The sequence below is a fragment of the Corvus moneduloides genome, chromosome 3 (assembly GCF_009650955.1).
Source record: "Corvus moneduloides isolate bCorMon1 chromosome 3, bCorMon1.pri, whole genome shotgun sequence".
NCBI classification, from domain to species: domain Eukaryota; kingdom Metazoa; phylum Chordata; class Aves; order Passeriformes; family Corvidae; genus Corvus; species Corvus moneduloides.
Window position 1 is genome coordinate 90,143,240 of NC_045478.1, and position 18,936 is coordinate 90,162,175.

General features: G+C 54.2%; 2 protein-coding genes across 3 annotated transcripts; one reads left to right on the plus strand and one right to left on the minus strand.

Annotated features, from left to right (window-relative positions):
• The first annotated feature begins 1,842 nt into the window (after positions 1–1,842).
• On the plus strand, positions 1,843–8,789 carry HSP90AB1 (heat shock protein 90 alpha family class B member 1). 2 transcript variants are annotated; one of them, XR_004238895.1, is made up of 13 exons: positions 1,843–1,950; positions 2,064–2,210; positions 2,391–2,597; positions 2,908–3,067; positions 3,254–3,387; positions 3,869–4,180; positions 4,621–4,786; positions 4,980–5,170; positions 5,442–5,589; positions 5,857–6,125; positions 6,231–6,337; positions 6,552–6,885; positions 8,214–8,789. XR_004238895.1 is itself a non-coding variant. In XM_032102701.1 (12 exons), the coding sequence occupies exons 2-12, from the start codon at positions 2,064–2,066 to the stop codon at positions 8,321–8,323; spliced, it is 2,178 nt and encodes a 725-aa protein (XP_031958592.1). In that variant the 5' UTR covers positions 1,844–1,950; the 3' UTR covers positions 8,324–8,789. The 2 variants fall into 2 exon arrangements, 1 of the variants encoding a protein (XP_031958592.1); XM_032102701.1 differs by lacking the exon at positions 6,231–6,337 and having other exon boundaries at positions 1,844–1,950.
• Positions 8,790–10,673: 1,884 nt separating this feature from the next.
• SLC35B2 (solute carrier family 35 member B2) lies at positions 10,674–17,471 on the minus strand. Its single transcript, XM_032102711.1, has 4 exons — positions 17,423–17,471; positions 14,526–14,719; positions 14,075–14,235; positions 10,674–12,798 (listed from the first exon to the last, which is right to left on the minus strand). The coding sequence occupies exons 2-4, from the start codon at positions 14,701–14,703 to the stop codon at positions 11,860–11,862; spliced, it is 1,278 nt and encodes a 425-aa protein (XP_031958602.1). The 5' UTR covers positions 14,704–14,719; positions 17,423–17,471; the 3' UTR covers positions 10,674–11,859.
• Positions 17,472–18,936: the final 1,465 nt, after the last annotated feature.

Below are 18,936 nucleotides of genomic sequence, written 5' to 3' on the forward strand. Positions count from 1 at the left end.
TAATAAATATCTAAACCTTCCCTCTGTTTGAAAACATTCCCCGTTGTCCTACATACATTTTTTCCCTGTCCATCTTTCTTGTAGGTCCCCTTCAGGTACTGGAAGGCCACAATCAGGTTACACCAAAGCCTTCCCCAGGCTGAACAATCCCAATTCTTTCCTTGTAGGAGAGGTGCTCCATCCCTCTGATCATGTTGGTGTTCCTCCTCTGGACTATCTCCAGCAGGTCCAAGTCCTTCCTCTGCTGGGGACCCCGGAGCTGGATGCAGCACTGCAGTGGGGTCTCACCAGAGCACAGCAGAGGGACAGAAAACCGTCCCTTACCCTGCTGGCCACACTGCTTTGGATGCAGCCCAGGACACGATTGTCTTTCTGAGCTGTGAGTGCTCATGGTGAACTCATAGCCAGTCTCTCATCCATCAGCACCCCAGGGATGCTGCCCTCGACGTACACAAGGGAACCACCAACACCTCTGATAAAGAGCAGATGCACCTTCACATTTTGTGGTGCAGTGACCTGCAGCACAGCACCTGGGAGCTTTCCTTGTGCCGGGGAACAGCCGGAGTGCCCCCTCCTGCTCTTGGGGTGAACTACACCTGTCTGCCAGTGGGAATCCCCCTCCCTCTGTCCCACATCATTCACAGCCATCACCTCCTTGCACCACTAGGCATCAAAACCCATGTGGGGGCTCGGGTCCCCTCATCGCAATTCAGCTTCCTTTGCTGGTCAGGACTTTTGTACCCACAGCCTCAACACAAGAATCACGGAATGGGTCAGGTTGGAAGGGACCACAGTGGCTCACCTGGTCCAACCTCGCTGCTCGTGCAGAGCCATCCTAGAGCACGTGGCACAGGATTGTGTCCAAACAGTTCTCGAGTACCTCCACTGAGGGAGACTCCACAGCCTCTCTGTTGTGGCAATCTGTTCCAGTGCTGGGTCACCCACACAGTAAAGAAGCTCTTCCTCGTGTTCAGGTGGAACTTCCTGTGCATCAGTTTCTGCCCATTGCCTCCTGTCCTATTGCTGGGCACCACCGAGCAGAGCCTGGAAACATCCTCTTGGCACCTCCCTTGAGATACTCATAGACATTGATGAGTTCCCCTCTCAGTCATCTCGGGGCTGAATAAGCCCAGCTCCCTCAGCCTTTCCTCTTAAGAGAGTTGCTCCAGTCCCTTAGTAATATTTGTTACCCTCCTGGACCAGCTCCAGGGGCTTCCATGTCTCTCCTGTACTGAGGGGCTCAGAACTGGACAGAGTACTCCAGATACTAGAACGGTAAGGCTTAAGATTGATTAATCTTATTATTTCCCTTGGACAATGAAAAGACAACATCTCCAAACACGGCTTTACAACGGGGCCCCAGGCCTACCCTACACTCGGGCCCGGACACCTTCTGTCCCCGCCCCCTCTCTGCTGTGCTGCGGTTACACGCAGCCCCAGGCCGGCACACCTACGCGGCTCCCGGCCTCGGGGGGAGCTGCAGGAGGAGGCTGGGGCGGATTCCCGGTTCCCTGCCCCAGCCGTGGAGCCGAAGAGGCGCCACCATAACCGCTGTGGAATACTCTGGAAGTGCTTTTTCTGCCCGTAGCTGTATTCCTCCGCGACGGGGCGCGGGAAAGAGTTCCTCGCCGGGGCTCTTCGCCGCCCCTCGCCGTGGCGCTCAGAGGTCCCGGTCCTGCGACCCTCCGAGCGTCGCGGCGAAGAGCGGCGGGGAGCCCCAGCTGGTGACCGCACAGCAGCTGCATGAAGCCGAGCATTCATTGCACGCCCGCGCCCGCCATGGCCGCCGCTAAACGGCAATGCCGATGCCTCCCATACACCCTCCATCTGTGGTTCGCTGACCAAGACCCCTTTAAGGCGGAAGGATACAATTAGCCTCCCCGCTCCGTGCCTATAAAAGCCGGCCGGTGGCGGGTGTAGCTCTTTTGCCGGTCCCTCACGCCCGGGAAGGTAGGGGCGGAATGCGGGATGGGGGTGGGCCTGGGCCTGATGCTCCCACCGCCCCCTCCCTGGTGCTCGTGCCCTGAAAATGCGCTGAAAATAGGCCTGTGTTTGCCTTGTAGATGCCCGAGAAAGTGCAGCACGAGGAGGAGGATGCGGAGACCTTCGCCTTCCAGGCGGAGATCGCCCAGCTTATGTCGCTCATTATCAACACTTTCTATTCCAATAAGGAGATCTTCCTGCGGGAGCTCATCTCCAACGCCTCCGACGTGAGCCTGGGCCGGGAGTGGGCTCCTTCCTGTGCCGAGGGGCTCGGGGTCGGGCTGGTGCCCTGCCGGGGATGCCCGGGGAGAGGCCGATTCCTGGCTCTCCGGGAAGGCTTCTGCAGGGGAGGGACGGAGGTGGCTGTCGAGTAGGGAGGCCGTGTCGAGCATCCCTCTCTCTCCTAGGCCCTGGATAAGATCCGCTATGAGAGCCTGACCGACCCCTCAAAGCTGGACAGTGGGAAAGACCTGAAGATTGACATCATCCCCAGCCCCCGGGACCGCACACTAACCCTGGTGGACACTGGCATAGGGATGACAAAAGCAGACCTCATCAACAATTTGGGCACCATTGCCAAATCCGGGACCAAAGCCTTCATGGAAGCTCTGCAGGTGGGTTGCTTTTGGCTGCATGGGTTCCTTGGGGCCTGAGTTACAGGCTGGCGCTGAACATACAAATAATAATAATAAATAAATAATTAAAAGGCCCCGCTGCCTTGTTTGCTGTGGGAACTGTTTGCCAACCCAAGTGTGCTTCCCCTACCTTTCCAGCAGCAGGGAGGAGCTGAGGGTAGAGCTGGTTGCCTGTTGGCACTTGCATGTTCTTCTCCATGTGCTTGACCCAGTTCTTTGCTGCTGTGAATCAGTGACAGGCATTTTCTATCTCCACACTGGTCTTAGCAGTTGCTCTCTGCTTTCACAGGCTGGCGCAGACATCTCCATGATCGGGCAGTTCGGTGTGGGTTTCTATTCTGCCTATCTGGTGGCTGAGAAGGTGGTTGTCATTACCAAGCAAAATGATGATGAGCAGTATGCTTGGGAGTCATCAGCTGGGGGCTCATTCACTGTCCGAACTGACCATGGTGCGTATTGTACAAAAAACCAAGCATGTTTTCCAGAGGCACCCCTTTTGCTGGTGCTCCCTAGAGCTGTGCTGCATTGTCAGTCACACTGGTTAATGCTGGGTATCCTCTAATGTTTAGGCTCAAGGAGCTGGCCCTGCTTGCTGTCTGCCCTGGAACACTGATGTTTCTCTCCCCACACTGCAGGTGAGCCCATTGGACGTGGCACCAAAGTGATCCTGTACTTGAAGGAGGACCAGACTGAGTACTTGGAGGAGCGTCGTGTGAAAGAGGTGGTGAAGAAGCACTCCCAGTTCATTGGCTACCCCATCACGCTCTATGTACGTAAGGATAGGACTGTGGGGACCAGCTGGAAAGCTGGAGGCAGGGGTGGGTGGTGCTGGGAACACAAGCACAGAAAAGGCCTGGTGTACGATCCCTTCGGGTCTATTCTATAGTTCCTGGGTGTTGGGTACTGAGCAGTGGTGCTCTCGCTTCTGTGGCCAAAGGATTTGAGGCTGGGGGCTTACTGGAGGTTGAGGAAGTGGGTATCCAGCCACACTAAAGGCCTTTGGTCTCTGCAGCTGAGGATCATCTTAAACCAGCCATGGAAAAAGGAGGGTTTCTTGCTGCTTGTCTCTTCTCAGACACAGCTTTTGGTTGCATGATGAGGGGGCTTTTGAGGACTGCTACCAAGAGAAGCTTTGATTCCAGATGATGCATTTGTTTGGCCTTGGAGGACACCATTTTTCTCACCTGGAGCAAAAGGATTCTTCGTAACTTTGGGCTAAACCTGACTATTGCTTGTTTCTTTCTCCACAGCTGGAGAAGGAACGTGAGAAAGAGATCAGTGATGATGAGGCAGAGGAGGAGAAAGATGAGAAGGAGGAAGAGTCAGTGTCCAAAGATGAAGAGAAACCCAAAATTGAGGATGTGGGCTCTGATGAGGAGGAGGAAGGAAGCAAAGGCAAGAAGAAAAAGACGAAGAAAATCAAGGAGAAATATATTGACCAGGAGGAGCTGAACAAGACCAAACCAATTTGGACCCGCAACCCTGATGACATCACCCAGGAGGAGTATGGCGAGTTCTACAAGAGCCTCACCAATGACTGGGAGGACCACTTAGCTGTCAAGGTGGGTGCTGGGCTACCCTGCCTTCCAGGGAGAGGCAGAGGGCCCCTTTCCAGCCCTTATCTAGAGTCACCACATGGTTTTGCCTCTGTGGGACTGAGCACTCTCAGGCCACTCGGTGATGGAGCAGCCTGCACTGTGGCTCCCATGCAGGTGGAAGGATTGGCAGTGCCAGTCCATAAGCAAGACAGGAGGGTGTGGGATCTCAGAGAAGCAGTGGCTTCTCAGTCTGAGCCTGCTGGATGCCAGAGAACCTTGGCACATAGGGGATAGTGGGCCTGAGCAGGAGGAAATACAGGCTGCTTGGATGCTAGAGATGCTGCTGTGCCCCCTTGCCAGCCCCAGTGCTGAGGAATGGCCTTTCAGCGTCCCTACAGTGGGAACTGGGGAAAGGAGTAGAAGTGAAGCACCCCAGCAGCTGTTGTATTTTCCCATCTCCACAGCACTTCTCCGTGGAAGGGCAGCTGGAGTTCAGGGCTCTGCTTTTCATCCCGCGCCGTGCCCCTTTTGACCTCTTTGAGAACAAGAAGAAGAAGAACAACATTAAGCTGTATGTGAGGCGTGTCTTCATCATGGACAGCTGTGACGAGCTCATCCCTGAATACCTGAGTAAGAACCCCCTGCCTCAGCCTCCCAGCGCAGAGCTGGCATCCCCACAGCCTGTGGTACCACTTCCAGTACAAAGGGACTGGATGAGGCACTACCTGGTGTGGTGCATAGCAGTCAGTGTTTTAGCTCTTTTCTTGCTGTGTATAAGCTCAGAATCCTTAACCTGACGCCCATTTTCATTCCCCCTACTCAGATTTCATCCGGGGTGTTGTGGACTCAGAGGACCTGCCTCTGAACATTTCTCGTGAGATGCTCCAGCAGAGCAAGATCCTCAAAGTGATCCGCAAAAACATTGTGAAGAAATGCTTGGAGCTCTTCTCTGAGCTGGCAGAGGACAAAGAGAACTACAAGAAATTTTACGAGGCTTTTTCCAAGAATCTGAAGGTGAGCTGGGCACCCTACACCTGGAGGAGGGAAGGGCCCATGATCCATATGCCTGAAGCAATCTTGTTCCTATGCTGTGTTTCCTCTGCATGGATGTTAGGATAAAGGGAGTGGGTCTTACGAATGCCTCCGAGTGCCTTTGCGGGCAGCTGTCCCCTCTGGCTGCCCTAGGCCAAAATGATCAGGAGGTGGGCAGATGGCTGTGCCTTAGGGGTGGCCAAGTGCATCCAAGTCCTATCCTGAAGACTTCATGCATCTCTTCTGCCCCCAGCTGGGCATCCATGAGGACTCCACCAACCGAAAACGCCTCTCGGAGCTGCTGCGGTACCACACGTCCCAGTCAGGCGATGAGGTGACTTCGCTTTCAGAGTACGTGTCCCGTATGAAGGAGAACCAGAAGAGTATCTACTATATCACAGGTGAGCCACAGCTTCTCTCAGCCCTAGCAAAGTAGAGGCAGGTAACCTGTGTACAAACCCTAATTTAAAACTTTTCCTGCTGCCTTCAGCAGGCCATCCCTGCTGAATTACAGCTCATTCCTGGGGGCTGGGGAAAGGCCACCAGGCCTAGAACCGTGGCTGCTGCCAGTTTTATGTTAGGGGTCCCAGGTGACTGGTGCTGTTTGTCCTGCTGTAACCAGCTCTTACATCTTGGTGATGTTTCATTTCTACCCTCCACAAACACAGGGGAGAGTAAGGAGCAGGTTGCTAACTCGGCCTTTGTGGAGCGTGTGCGGAAGCGTGGCTTTGAGGTGGTATACATGACAGAGCCCATTGATGAGTATTGCGTGCAGCAGCTCAAGGAGTTTGATGGCAAGACCCTGGTATCAGTCACCAAAGAGGGGCTGGAGCTGCCTGAGGACGAGGAGGAGAAAAAGAAGATGGAGGAGAGCAAGGCCAAGTTTGAGAACCTCTGCAAACTTATGAAGGAGATCCTGGACAAGAAGGTGGAGAAGGTGAGATGGGCAGGGAGCTTAGCCCTGGGCTGGAGGGAGGAGGGCTGGGCCCTCCGTGCTGCAGGTGAGGGCCCCCACTCAATGCATGCCTCTCATCTCCTGCAGAGGAGCCGCTAAAGGAGACTGGAGGTCCCAGCATGCACCATCTTGCTCTAAGCAGCCAGGCTGCAGGTGAGGGGCACTGACCCAAATACGTGCATTTATGGGAGAGGGTAAGTGTGGGAATGCAGTGGGTGCTCTAAGTGCTGGCTGAGTTGTCCAGATTAGTCTGTGCAGCAGTCCTGGAGCTGCTTGGAGCATCTCTGCTTGCTTCAGGGTGTCCCCAGGTGAACCAGGGGCAAAGACTTGGGCTGTAGTGTGCTGTGGCTGGGCCCAGTCCAGGGCTTATGGGAGCCTTGCTCAGCTAACCCTTGGCTGTGTTGGTAGGTCACCGTTTCAAACCGGTTGGTCTCGTCTCCCTGCTGCATCGTCACCAGCACCTACGGTTGGACAGCCAACATGGAGCGCATCATGAAGGCTCAGGCACTGCGGGACAACTCTACCATGGGCTATATGATGGCCAAGAAGCACCTGGAGATCAACCCTGACCACCCAATTGTGGAAACCCTTCGCCAGAAGGCTGATGCTGACAAGAATGACAAAGCTGTTAAAGATCTGGTGGTGCTACTCTTTGAGACTGCTCTGCTGTCCTCTGGCTTCTCCTTGGAAGATCCCCAGACCCACTCCAACCGCATCTACAGGATGATCAAACTCGGGCTTGGTGAGTATCTGCAACCTCTCAAGCTTGGAGCAGGCCTGAAAGCCAGGTTAACTGGTCAGGCTAATGTCTTGGGGCAGGGCGAGGCCAGTAAGTGAGCCATGCTGGTGTGATGTGCCAAAGTGGCTCTGTACATAAGGTGGCCAGGAGAAAAGTGTAAACGTGGAACAAGGTATTTCAGGAGGGCTCAGGGCTCTGGGTGGACTGCCCTGTCTTCCACAACACCAGGAGCCACCACCAGGATGCTCAGATGACAAGCTGAGGCTTTTTATTCCTTCAGAGTAAGTGTGAAATGTCTGTCATGAGTGATGTGACCCATCTGCTGAAACAGCTTGTGCTTGCACACAGCCTTTTCCTCCAAATTCACTATTTAGCTACAAATATAAGTCAGAAGATGCTGTGGCTTGGCACAACTAAGTTAGTAACTCTGTGTTGTCTAGTCTCAGTAGGAGTAGGGTCTTCTATTAGTCAAATTGCAGGTAAGGGGGTTGTATGATGGTGCAATTTTCTGTTCAGAGTACACTGAAACAGCAACCTGCAGTGTTGGAAACTGATGAGCTCTACGAGTCTTGCAACTGATTTAGTTGTGACTTGACAGGATTTACTGCATTTTTTTCCTAGAGAAATGTTCATGGCTTAAACCACGTTCTCCTGGCTTAAACTCCAGGGTTTTGTGGTGCTGGGTGACAAGTCTTTTGTAGTTCATCTCTACTGGCTAAGGAGTGCACTCTAATGGCACAGGTAGTATCCATATACTAGTGTAGATGTTACTGGGAAGATGCTACTGATACAGGATTAATGCTGGAATTGACAATAACTTGTAACAATGTTGACTTGCATTCTATTAAGTTTTCAGCCTGGAGGAAAGGAGACTGAGGGGTGACCTCACTGCAGCATACAGCTTCCTCACAAGGGGAAGCAGAGGGGCCTGCATTGGTATCTTCTCTGGTGACCAGTGACAGGACCTGAGGGAATGTCATGAAACTGTGTCAGGAGAGGTTTAGGTTGGATATTAGGAAAAGGTTTCTTACCCAGAGAGTGGCTGGCCAAGGAACAGACTCCCCAGAGAAATGGTCACAGTTTGGACAACACTCTGAGGCACGGGGTGTGATTCTTTGGAGCTGTCATGTGTAGAGCCAGGAGCTGGGCTTCAGCAATCCTTGTGGGTCCCTTCCAAATCAGAATATTCTATGATTCTGTGAACTACTGGATGCTAATAGCCCAATTCTTCAGGCTGGGGGCAGGAGCCAGGTTTATTCAGGGAGAGGCTGGACATCTGGGATCAGGTGTCATTTGGAGGCCTTACCTCTTCCTTTCCTCCCCTCTCCCAGGCATTGATGAAGATGAGATGACTGCAGAGGAGCCCAGTGCAGCTGTCCCTGAGGAAATTCCCCCTCTGGAGGGAGATGAAGATGCGTCCCGCATGGAAGAGGTAGACTAAAGGAGGAAGGCTCTTCCTTCACCTGCCAGACCTCTGTATCATGTCTGCTTAGAAGATGGTCTGCTCCCACCAGCTGCTACTGACTCCTTGGTGGTGTCTATTTTTTTGGCTCTGTTTGGTTGGGGTTGTTTTTGGCAGGGTGCAGGAGGGCATGATTCCCTGTTTGTTAGTAGTGATTCAGGTAGCCTGAGGCCTGTCTGTTCTGTGTCTTTCTGCTTGTGTAGGAACAGCTGATGGGGAGTGGAGGTGTGAGGAGGCATCAGGCTTCTCCTCTCCCCCTCATGGAGTGTCCCATGTTACCAGTAGGCATCAAACACTGTCCTTATTCCATTGGGGTGGGAGAGCCCTTCCTCTGAGCTGCTGCCTCCTTGAAGCCCCAGGATAGCATAATGTATTTTGGCTGGGTTTTGGTTGATTATTTTTCTTGTTTTTTGTTCTACTGGAATTAAAGAATTGATGATTTACATGGCGGGGTCCCTTGTGTTTCATGCCTACTCTAATGAGGAAACTGTCTCAGCCTGTGCCTGAGGGCATTGGACTGTTGGTCTCTCCTGTGCCCTGACTGCTTTTCTGAGCCCTGCCTTAGGTGATCTTTACCTCTTCCACGGCAAGATGAAGTGGGTGGAAGGAACACATGACCTGCTGTGCAGGTGGGGTCATCTCCAAGGAACAGTAGTTCTCCACCTGCAGTGCTGCATGCCCCACAGCCTGGGAGCAAACTTCCACTCTGCATGGGTCAGCTGGGTGAGCTGTGCCAGGGCCTGGTTTGATCTGAGCACCTCTGGGGCAGGACTGTGGCAGGAGCCATCTGCCTGTTCATGGCAGCGTGGAGCAGGGTGTGGAGTGACAGCTCAGGACTGTAGTCAAGCTGTCTCTCTTCAGCTATTGGCCAAAGACTCAGCTCCTTTCCTCCCACCCTCCAGCCTGCCCTTTCTGGCCTTCTGCAGCCATTGGGTGGTTGGCAGTATCTGGCTTCTTTCCATCTGTGTCCCAGATGACAAGCCTGGGACATCACCTCTGATTGAGCTGCCCCTTGCACTGAGCTCACACCCTGTGAGGTTTGTCAGCCCTGGCCACAATGGCTCTTGGGGTTTGTCAGGGAAAAGTGACACCGAGTTCTCTTGCTGCCTGCATGCCAGCTGCCACAGGCACAAAGTAGAATGGGCTTTAGCCAGTATCCATCTTCCAACAAGGAGGCAGAGCCTGCTGGAATCCCTTGCTGCACACCAAAACACTGACTGTGCTCCCAGTGTGGCAGCTGTGTGGGTGCAGCCTGCGAAGGCAGTGCTGGAGCTGAGCAAGCAAATGGTTTAAAAGTAGGATTTCTCTCTGGATAGGAAGGTGTTGCTAAATGCTGAATTAATAAAAATTAACTTTTAATGTTTGGGATTTTCTTCTTCCACTAATGTTTTTTTAAAATCTACATTTAAATTAGAAAGGTTATCCCATTGTATCCTATTCCTAACCTGGCAATGTGGGTTTTTGTTGTTTCAGGGTTTTTTTAATCAAAGGAAATCTCATTCCATTTTCAGTCTGTCAGCAGATGGTGGCTGCAGACATTTGGGCCAATTTGTAGGGCAGGATGAAAAGCTGTGAGGTTGCACAGGCACTTCCAAAAGCTCAGAGCTAGAAAAGGAGCACAGTAAAACTGCTGGAGAGCCAAGTGCTCTGAAGCCTGGGCTGTGCTCAGCACCAGCTCTGGTATGCCTGCAGGCTCAGCTAAGTCACTACTGTCCCTAGTCTCCTCCTCTGTTTCTCTTGTGACCCTCACCTGAGTCTCCCCTTTCCCTAGCCCTCTTAGGCCCCAGTCCTGTCTCTGACCCCAGACTCACCCTAGCCTACACCATTTTTCACCAGGCCTCCCACATGTACCAGTAGGATGGACCATCCACACCTCCAGCCTCTCCTGGCCCTGGCTGCTGCAGCTACACCCCACAAAGTGCTACAGCACTGGTGGCCCTGGCTGCCAGGTGCTCAGCAGGCCTCTGCATCACCTCTCTGTGGCAACACCCACTGGGCCTTCCTTAAGTTGCACCACGCAGGGAACCCAGGAGCCAAACTAGGCTCAGGCTAATGGCTCCTCCACCTGCCCACCAGCGTAAGCAGCATTCCAAACCTGGCTGTGCCTCCCCAGTTGTGTGTGCAAGAATCTCCTGTCAGGCTTTGCAGCTCTGAATGCAACCCTGGTTGAGACCAGCCTTGGCAAACACAGAGAGTCACCTGTGAATGGAAAGACAACTTTCCTGTCCCAGAGAGACTAGGGACACAGAAAGAGTTCAAAGTCTCTCCCCTCCTTCCAGGTACATGGAAAAAACCCCAACCAGCCAAAAAAACCCCACATTTACGCCCATGGCACTATATGCAGCATATTTTTAATTTAATAAAATAAAAAGAGAAAAAAAGTTGCCTTGCGAAAGTACCAAAACCTGCTGGTTTGTCAGTCAGGTTGTGTTGACGAGAAAAGGATTGACGAATAAAACCCAGGCTTCTGGCGAAGAACAGCTTTCACTGCTCCATCCCCTGCTGTCTGTGGAGCAGGAACAAGGCACCGCAAGCGGGCTCTGCCCCATGTCCCAACCCTCCAGGCATAGACTCTGGCCAGCCCCTGGGAAAACCAGGGCCAGTGCCTCCAGATGGCAGGAAAAAGAGGGGTTGTTTGTGCTTGTCTGAATGGCAACTGCAAAGCCCAGAAACCATGGCACTGAGGGACCCCGAGGTGGTGCTGGGGCTTCTGGGCAGCGCAGCCTTTGGCCTGTAACAGCAGCAGATGAAACCAAAAAGCAACCTCGAAGGACTTGGCAAGCCTTGGGAACTGCACTGGCCAGCTCAGGTGCTGCATAAAAATCAGCCTGGGCTGAGGGGAGCAAAGAAAAGTGTCTTGGAGCAGGGGTGAAGAATTGATAAAACCAAACTGGGAGGTACTGGCTTTCACTGCGGTGGCCTCCCAGAGCAGATCCCAGGCCTGGGGTAGGATAGGCTGGGAGTCCTTCCCTTAGCTGTGCCTGTACTACCCAGAGCCCCTCCTGGAATGGAGGAAGAGCACTCCCCACCCTTCGATGGGCTCAGCTTGGGACTTGCCTCACTTAAGAGGTGTTTCAAAAAGAAACCTAGTGTTTTGCTTGCCCTTTCCTCCTGCCAAGCTCTGTAGTACTAACAGAAATGGAGGAGCATTAGCCAGAGGCAAGACAGTACCAGGGAAGAGTTCCCTTGTTCATCAGTGACTTTGGGGAGAAGCCACAAGACAGAGGTGGGGCAGGAATACCAGCAGCCCCATGCTGGTGTGCCCCCAGGCCTGTGCCTTGGCTTAAGTCTTTGACCTATTAAGGCAAATGGAAAGGTTTGGAGCTGCATCAGCCCAGAGCATTTCCTGGGCTTTTCCAGCCCCTTTCCCAGGAAAAGCAGGTGGAAAACTGAGTCACTGGTCTTGCCCATCCATACCCCACTCTTCTCCTCAGTGGGTTTTGAGAAATCAAGCGAACACTGTCGAGTGGAGGCAGGACAGCTGGCATGGCTTAAATGCCATGGCCTCAGCTTCCTTAGACCTTTTGTACAGGGGTCTCGCCTGGCGGGAGCTTCTTGCTGCGCTTCTTCATGCGGCTGCGGGCGTAGACACGGAGAAAGAGGGCCATGAAGACAACAGCTATGCCCAGCCCACCCACAACAGTGACAGTGTGCCCGTAGATGAGGCAGGAGAGGAGGATGGCAAAGGCCTGTCGGAGTGTCATGATGATGGTGAAGACAGCTGCCCCGAACTGGTTGATGGTGTAGAAGATGAAGAGCTGGCCGCAGGCAGAGCACACGGAGAGCAGCATGGCGTGGGCGGTGAACTCTGAGTGGCGGGCCATGAAGCGCAGCGACTCCAGCAAGGCACCCTGCTCCAAGAGCGAGCCCACGGTGAAAAGGCAGGAGAAGACATTGACGCCAAACATCATCTGCACAGGAGACATCTTGTAGGTGAAGAGAGCGTCCTGCCAGTTGGAGGTGAAGCTGTCGAAGATTATGTAGCCAGCCAGGAGCACTATGCCAGAGAAAGTGGTGACAGTGGACACCGTCCTGTTAGGAGCGCTGGAGAGCAGGAACATGCTGACCCCCACAGAGATGAGGGCGGCAGTCAGGTACTCCCAGTACTCGTAACTCTTGCGTGACACCAGTTTGCCCATCATCATCACTGGGATCACTTTGGAGGCCTTGGCCAGCACTTGGGTGGGGAAGCTGATGTATTTGAGTGCCTCATACTGACACCAGCTGCTGAGGATGTTGGAGAGGGAGGCAAAGGAGTATTTGTACATAGGAGCCCCATGGCGTGGCTGCTTGGTCAGGGCGCAGTACAGACCAGCCACTGTGAAGGCCAGGATGCGGTTCATGAACACTAGGAACTGGGAGTCCTTGAACTTCTCACCAGGGTCTGTTTCAGTGGCACCATATGTTCTCGTCATCACACGCTCCTGGAGGACACCCCATGTGAGGTAGGAGGCCTGTAAAGCAGCAGGAGCGCAGGGAGAGTCAGGACCCACAACAGCAGCTGCCAGCAACAACAGGAAGAACTGAGCCCAGGAGATCCTTCCTTTCCCCAGTGTTGCATCATTCTCTGCATGGCAATGCTTCCCTGAGACGATGGGAGATGCGACCACCCCCCACTCCACCCATCTGAGGGAACCCGCTGTCCCATGTGGTTACAACCAGGAACATCCTGTTCCAAACAAAACCTGCTCAGTGTACAGGGGAGAAAAGTCCACAATGCAAACATCCTGGGGAGAGCGAGCAGTTACTCTTTGAGCTACTTTAAGCCTGTGGAACCAGACTGACAGAATCAGGGAATGTTACTGATACACAGCTGTGGTTTTGTGCCAGCTCCCTGCGGCAGGTCCTGGCAGTTTTCCCAGTGGCCTCTGCATTGGTTTTCACTTCCAACTCCCCAGCCTTAGATTTTACATTCAAATCAATTCTAGTTTCAAACCCAGCAGACAAAATTGTCCACAAAGAATGATCACTGTCCTGGTTTCCATCCCCACTACTTTTGGTGCAGCAACACCAAGCCCCTCACAGAAGTAACACAGGCTTCCTATCACTACACATCTCCCAAAAAACTACGACACAGGGAGATGGAAGAATTTGGTGGCCCACAGCAAGTCTGAATGGGCTGGGGGAGTAGGCCAGAGAGTGAGTCTTTTCCTGGCTGCAGGACACCTAGGTTTTGCCATCTCAGTGCCCACATTGCTATTTTTTGTCCTCATAGACCCAAAAAGCTGCCCTTCCTAATGATGCTCAGGGTGTAGCTGAGACTTAGGGAATCTAAGATTTTAAATTCCTGTTTATCTGTAGCTGAATTCAGTATTTTCTCTCCAGTACTCCAATTCATCAAGGCAGAACGCATCAGCCCCAGACACTGACCCAAGGGAGAGCTTGGGAGATAAGAGGGCTCAAACTATCTGCTGATCTCACATCAGGGCCAGAACAAAAGCAACTTTAACAATCTGCTGAATCACAGAATTTTCAGAGTTTTCCCTATCCATGGCTTTAGAGGACTGTGATCAGACAGACAGGACGCTCCAACCCAAATGACAAAAGCTAAATGGACCTCTGCAGCCCTTAGAGGTGTGCTATCCTGGCTGAGAGGCTGTCCCAGCCTCCAACCCTGCCTTGATCAAGGACAGCACTGCATCCTTGGTTTTCAAGGAACTGACAGTCACTAACCCACTGGCCACCTCCTCCTTCCAGAATGGGACAGCCACACATGCACAGGACCCCTACCTGTAGGCCAGCAGCACAGAAGAGCAGCTTTAAGACCTGTCGGGCTGTGGAGGACTCCGTGGGCTCTGCCCGGGGTGGCAGGGAGCCATCATCCTGGTGTACAGACTTCACCTCAGAGCCAAACACGCATGATTTGATGACAGGGAAGCAAATGCCTCGGCCTCAACAGGGTAAGAGAAGATAGAGACACAATTAGCCAAAGCCTGGGCACCACAAGCTGCACCAGCCAGAGAGGTGAGGCCTCCCTCCTCACTAGCCTCCAGATCTGCTGGCGTGGGGGCCTCAGAAAAATTTGTTTCAGGATAGCACCTAGACAGCATGGGGACACAGCTCTGTGATTGGCTCAAGCCTGACAAAGCAGGTTGGGGAAACAACCTGAGTGGGGTAGACCGAGGTGGGGGCAGAGAGCTCCAAGGGATGCAGGATGTAGAAGGGAAGCTCCTGCTCCTACCTGTCTCCAAGTAGTTCCTTCTCTTGAAGTACTGGATGAGGAGGAATCCTGGCACCACAATACTCGCATAGCCAGCAGCATTAACAAAGAAACGGAAGAGCCAGAAGTCCCCCCACGAGTCCTGCAGGGCAGGGGTGATCTCTTCACCAGCAGCCATTGCAGGGAGGGAAGCCAGCATGAAGGGAAGGCAAAATCTGCGGAGAGAGGAAGAGGCAGGTGGTGGGCTATTGGTACATGGGCAGCTGCACTCCACATGCCTGTAACACCCACCACCCAGCCTGCTCCTCACCACCTGTAATACTGCCACCCAGACCCTACCGCAGCCACAACTGTGATGCTGGCAGCACATGGAGTAGGAAAACTCCTCTGGAGCTGAAGAGCACAGGCCAGACATCTACGTTTGCTTCTGTTAAAGGTGGTTGCTCTGGAACATATGGACTTAGAACCTTGGATTCCCAGGATAAGAGAGAACACTGCAGTAAACATCTGGTTTTGACTACACTCTTACTCCAAATGCAAGGAGCACCTCAGACCTCACCTTTGCAAGTTAAACTTTAGCACAGCTTTTGGGTGGAAAAGGAAAAGGTCACTGAATGGAAAAATTGACTCCTACCTAGAAGCTCATGTTTCTAGCCTGTGGCCATGAGCAGCCTTCCTCTGGAAGCAAACAGTTCAGAGCTTTCCCCTCCAGCTACACCAGGTGAGTGGAAGAGAGGCGGGGATTTGAGCTGCCAGCCTCCCCCACCTTCCCATGCAGCTTTGGAAGTGTGCCAAGGCATTCCCCACAGCTCAGACGAAATTACCAGGGTTCACCGGCTTGGCAAAACACAGCCAGAAAGCAAGGCTGGAAAGGAACAGGAAAGCAGCTGTCTGGTTGGGATTTTACCAGGACTATCCAGTGAGGTATAGCTGATATTCTTCAGCTATAGCTGTAGGAAGTGATCTATCCAGCTTTAAAACAGCTTTAATAGTCAGTCCTTGAAGGAGTTCTTCCCTTCACTGTCCTCTCCCTCACAGAGGCAAACATGCAGTATTCAAGGGCACCAGGTACTCAACAGAATGAGCAACCAGGCAAGAACTTCCTACACCCAAGGCCACCTGCATCCTTCCCTCACACAGCAACCTGCAGCTTCCTGCATCAGGGCAGAAGGCTTCCCTGATCCATGCTACATCCTTGCCTCAGTGTCATCAGTGGAGAAAGCCTCCCAGTTGCCTTGGGGGCCAGGTGAGGGTGCTGAGGGCTGGCTACATAAACACACACCAGAAAAGCTCCTGTGACTGAAAGGAATAGAGATGTTAATTCCTCCTCCCCTAGAAACATTTAGGGGTGTACCTGGCCCCAATATTGTACAGCTCTGACCTCTAGTAGCCCTCACATGAAACTCAGAGATTTACAAACTTAAGGGCTTTAAAGGCAAGAAAGTCCCCTGCCATTTCACGAGCATGCACTCCCACCAACCTCTTGTCCCCTTGGAAAAGACCTCAGGGACTTTTCTCATCCTCAGCTGTTATGGCCAGGCCCTTGGAGTTCAATAACCTGACCAAAGCTGAGGCTGTGTTTCACCCAGAAATCTCCCTTCTGTGACTTAAAGTACACAGAAATTCCCAGCCCAGGGAGAAGTGCAAATGGCTAGGGATGGGTTTCTTTGCCTGCTTGCTATTCCTCTCTCTCCCCCACCCTCCCCCCGCTTCACCAGAAAAGACAGTTTGACACCTCCACTCCATCCCTCCTGCTGCAGGGGCATCATCACAGGCTGTACAGGTGCTGTGGGATGTAAAAACAGGGCTCGGGGCTGGCACCTGCGGCTGAAGTTGCCCGTGTGCTCCTGGGTTTGCCTGTATTAAGTAACCCTGGCTGATGGTGGGGTGCAGAAACGCCACTCACTTTTGCAGAAGTCAGATATAAACGACAGGGTCTGTTGCCACATTTGCAACTTGACAGGGACTGCAAGCTCCGTTCAGCACGACTGCGCCTGCTGTTACCCCGCCAGCTCCTGCAGCGCTGCCATGGGAGGAGAATCAGCTCTGCTCTCCCACAGCGACCGTGAAGAGGAGGCTATAGAGGGACAATGGTTCTCTATGCCTGCGCTAGCAATTCCCAGGCCCCGAGAGCTGACTCAGTGCAGCAGGCCCTGCCCTCTCTGCCGAGGCTGGGAAGGAACAGGGACGCCAGTGTTACAGGTAGAAAGGGGGGCGGCTGAGCAGGCGACGTGCTGAGGCATGAAAGGACCCTTAGTCTGGGACCTGCGGAATAACCCACGAGCTGCTCCCCTGGGCACTGCAAGGGCAGCTCTCAAACGCACCGCTTCAGAGCCGGGCTGGCACCCAGCCCTCTGCCTGGGATGCACCATTTGGGTCCCGGGTCTGAAAAAGATCTCTGCCTACAGCCCTGATACTCCAGAGCGCCCCTCCAGCGCCTGCAAGGGCTGAGGTCAAATGCAAGCTTGGAGCTGACACGTCCATGCTAATACCTCGGGATCTCGTGTCTGCTCCCTGTCCCTGCACGCAGCCGGCTCGCAGGGGGTGCCTGCCATTGTCCCCCCAGGGCCGACCGCCGCCTGTGCCCAGAGGCCACGAGCAGAGGCACCGGGCTCCGCTCCCCGCCGGACGTGGGGCACCCTCCGCGGCGGGCACGGCCCGGGGCTCCCGGCGGGGAGAGCCCTACGCCTGCCGCTCCGGGGCTTCTCTGCCCGAGGCTCCGGCGGCCCGCGGGAGAGGCAGCGCCCGGCCGGGTGCGGGGCGAGCGTGGCCCCGGCGCCGCCTCCCTGCCCGGCGGCCACGTTCGCAGCGAGCGGGCCGGCAGCGCGGCGGCGGCCCTCGTCCGCCCTCGCCGAGCGGGGCAGCTGCCGCCCGCGGCCCGGCCCGCCCTCCGCGTCCGCCCCGGCCTCGCTACCCACCTGCGGCCCGGCCCCGGCCCGGCCCGGTCTCGGCCGGCTCCCCTCGGCTCCGCTCCCGGCGGCGGCAGCGGCGGCGCAACCCCCGCCCAGCGGGGGCGCTCGGCGCCCCACAGCGCCCCTGCCGCTCCGGAGGGACCGCGGCGGGCGGGGCGGGGAGGGGGCCGCGACCAAAGGATCACAGAATCAATCAAGTTGGAAGAGACCTGAGATCATCGAGCCCAGCCTATGACCGAACACCACCGTCTCAACTAGACCGTGGCACTGAGTGCCATGACCAGTCTTTCCTTAAACACCTCCAGGGACGGTGACTCCACCAGCTTCCTGGCCTATTCCAATGTCTAATCACCCTTTCTGTGGAGAAATTCCTCCTACCATCCAACCTAAGGCCCCTGGCCCAGCTTGAGGTTATACCTTCTTGTCCTGTCGCTGGGTGCCTGGGAGAAGAGGCCGGTCCCCACCTGGCTGCAGCCTCCTTTGAGGGAGGTGTAGACAGTGACAAGGTCTGCCCTGAGCCTCCTCTTCTCCAGACTAAACAGCCCCAGCTCCCTCAGCCACTCCTCATACAACTTGCGCTCCAGACCCTGCACCAGCTCCCTTGCCCTTCTCCAGACATGCTCCAGCACCCCTTTTGGAGTGAGGGGCCCAGAACTGGACACAGGACTCGATGTGAGGCCTCACACGTGCAGAGGGACAATGACATCCCTAGTCCTGATGGCCATGCTATTCTTGATTCAAACTAGAAGCCCTCAAAGCTGAGCCCTGACATCCCCCCATCCCTGCCCCCTGGCTCAGGGCAACCCGCTCTGAGCTGCCAGCCCTGCACTGGGCACAGACACAGCTGCTCCCTGGGGCAGGTGCTGCTCGAAGGGTTCAGGGCAGGATGGCACCTACTCCAGCCCCAGTCCCAAATCCCCTATCCCAGCCCCAGGCATGGCTGCAGGGCCAGCTGGAGCTATCACATAGCCACCCAGTAACATTTTACAAACATCTTTTTATAACAAATAGTTTTATTTTTAAATAACAGAACAAACAAAAAAGTGCAGATCACATGTTTCTGCCCTTCCCTTTGCTCCCAGCTACAGCCCTGGCTGCACCATTCCACACCACCCTGCAGCATCTGTCATTCCTTCTTTGGGCAGCCTGGAAATGTCTCCTGTCCCTTGTGAAGGTGTCCTTGAAATAGCCCCATGGGTTTGCAGCAGGGTTGATGCCCTGCCAGAAGGTGAGTGGCAAAGATTCAGAAGAAACAGAGCAATCCAGCCCAGGACTGCTGAGGAAATCAGGCAAGGTCCAGAGAGGCCTGGGGGGTCCCTTATGGTGCTTTCCTGGCAGCATTCCCTTACAAGAACGGAGGAAGAAGACAAAAGCTCACTCCAGAGCATCCTGGTCAACTGCACCATCCAGTATTTGTCCCAAACAATAGCAGCTGCTCTGAGGCAACAAGTGGGGAATTTCCCTGGCTGAGATGGGGTAAGGAAGCTTTGTGCATCCATTCCCACAGCACCTTTGGCTGA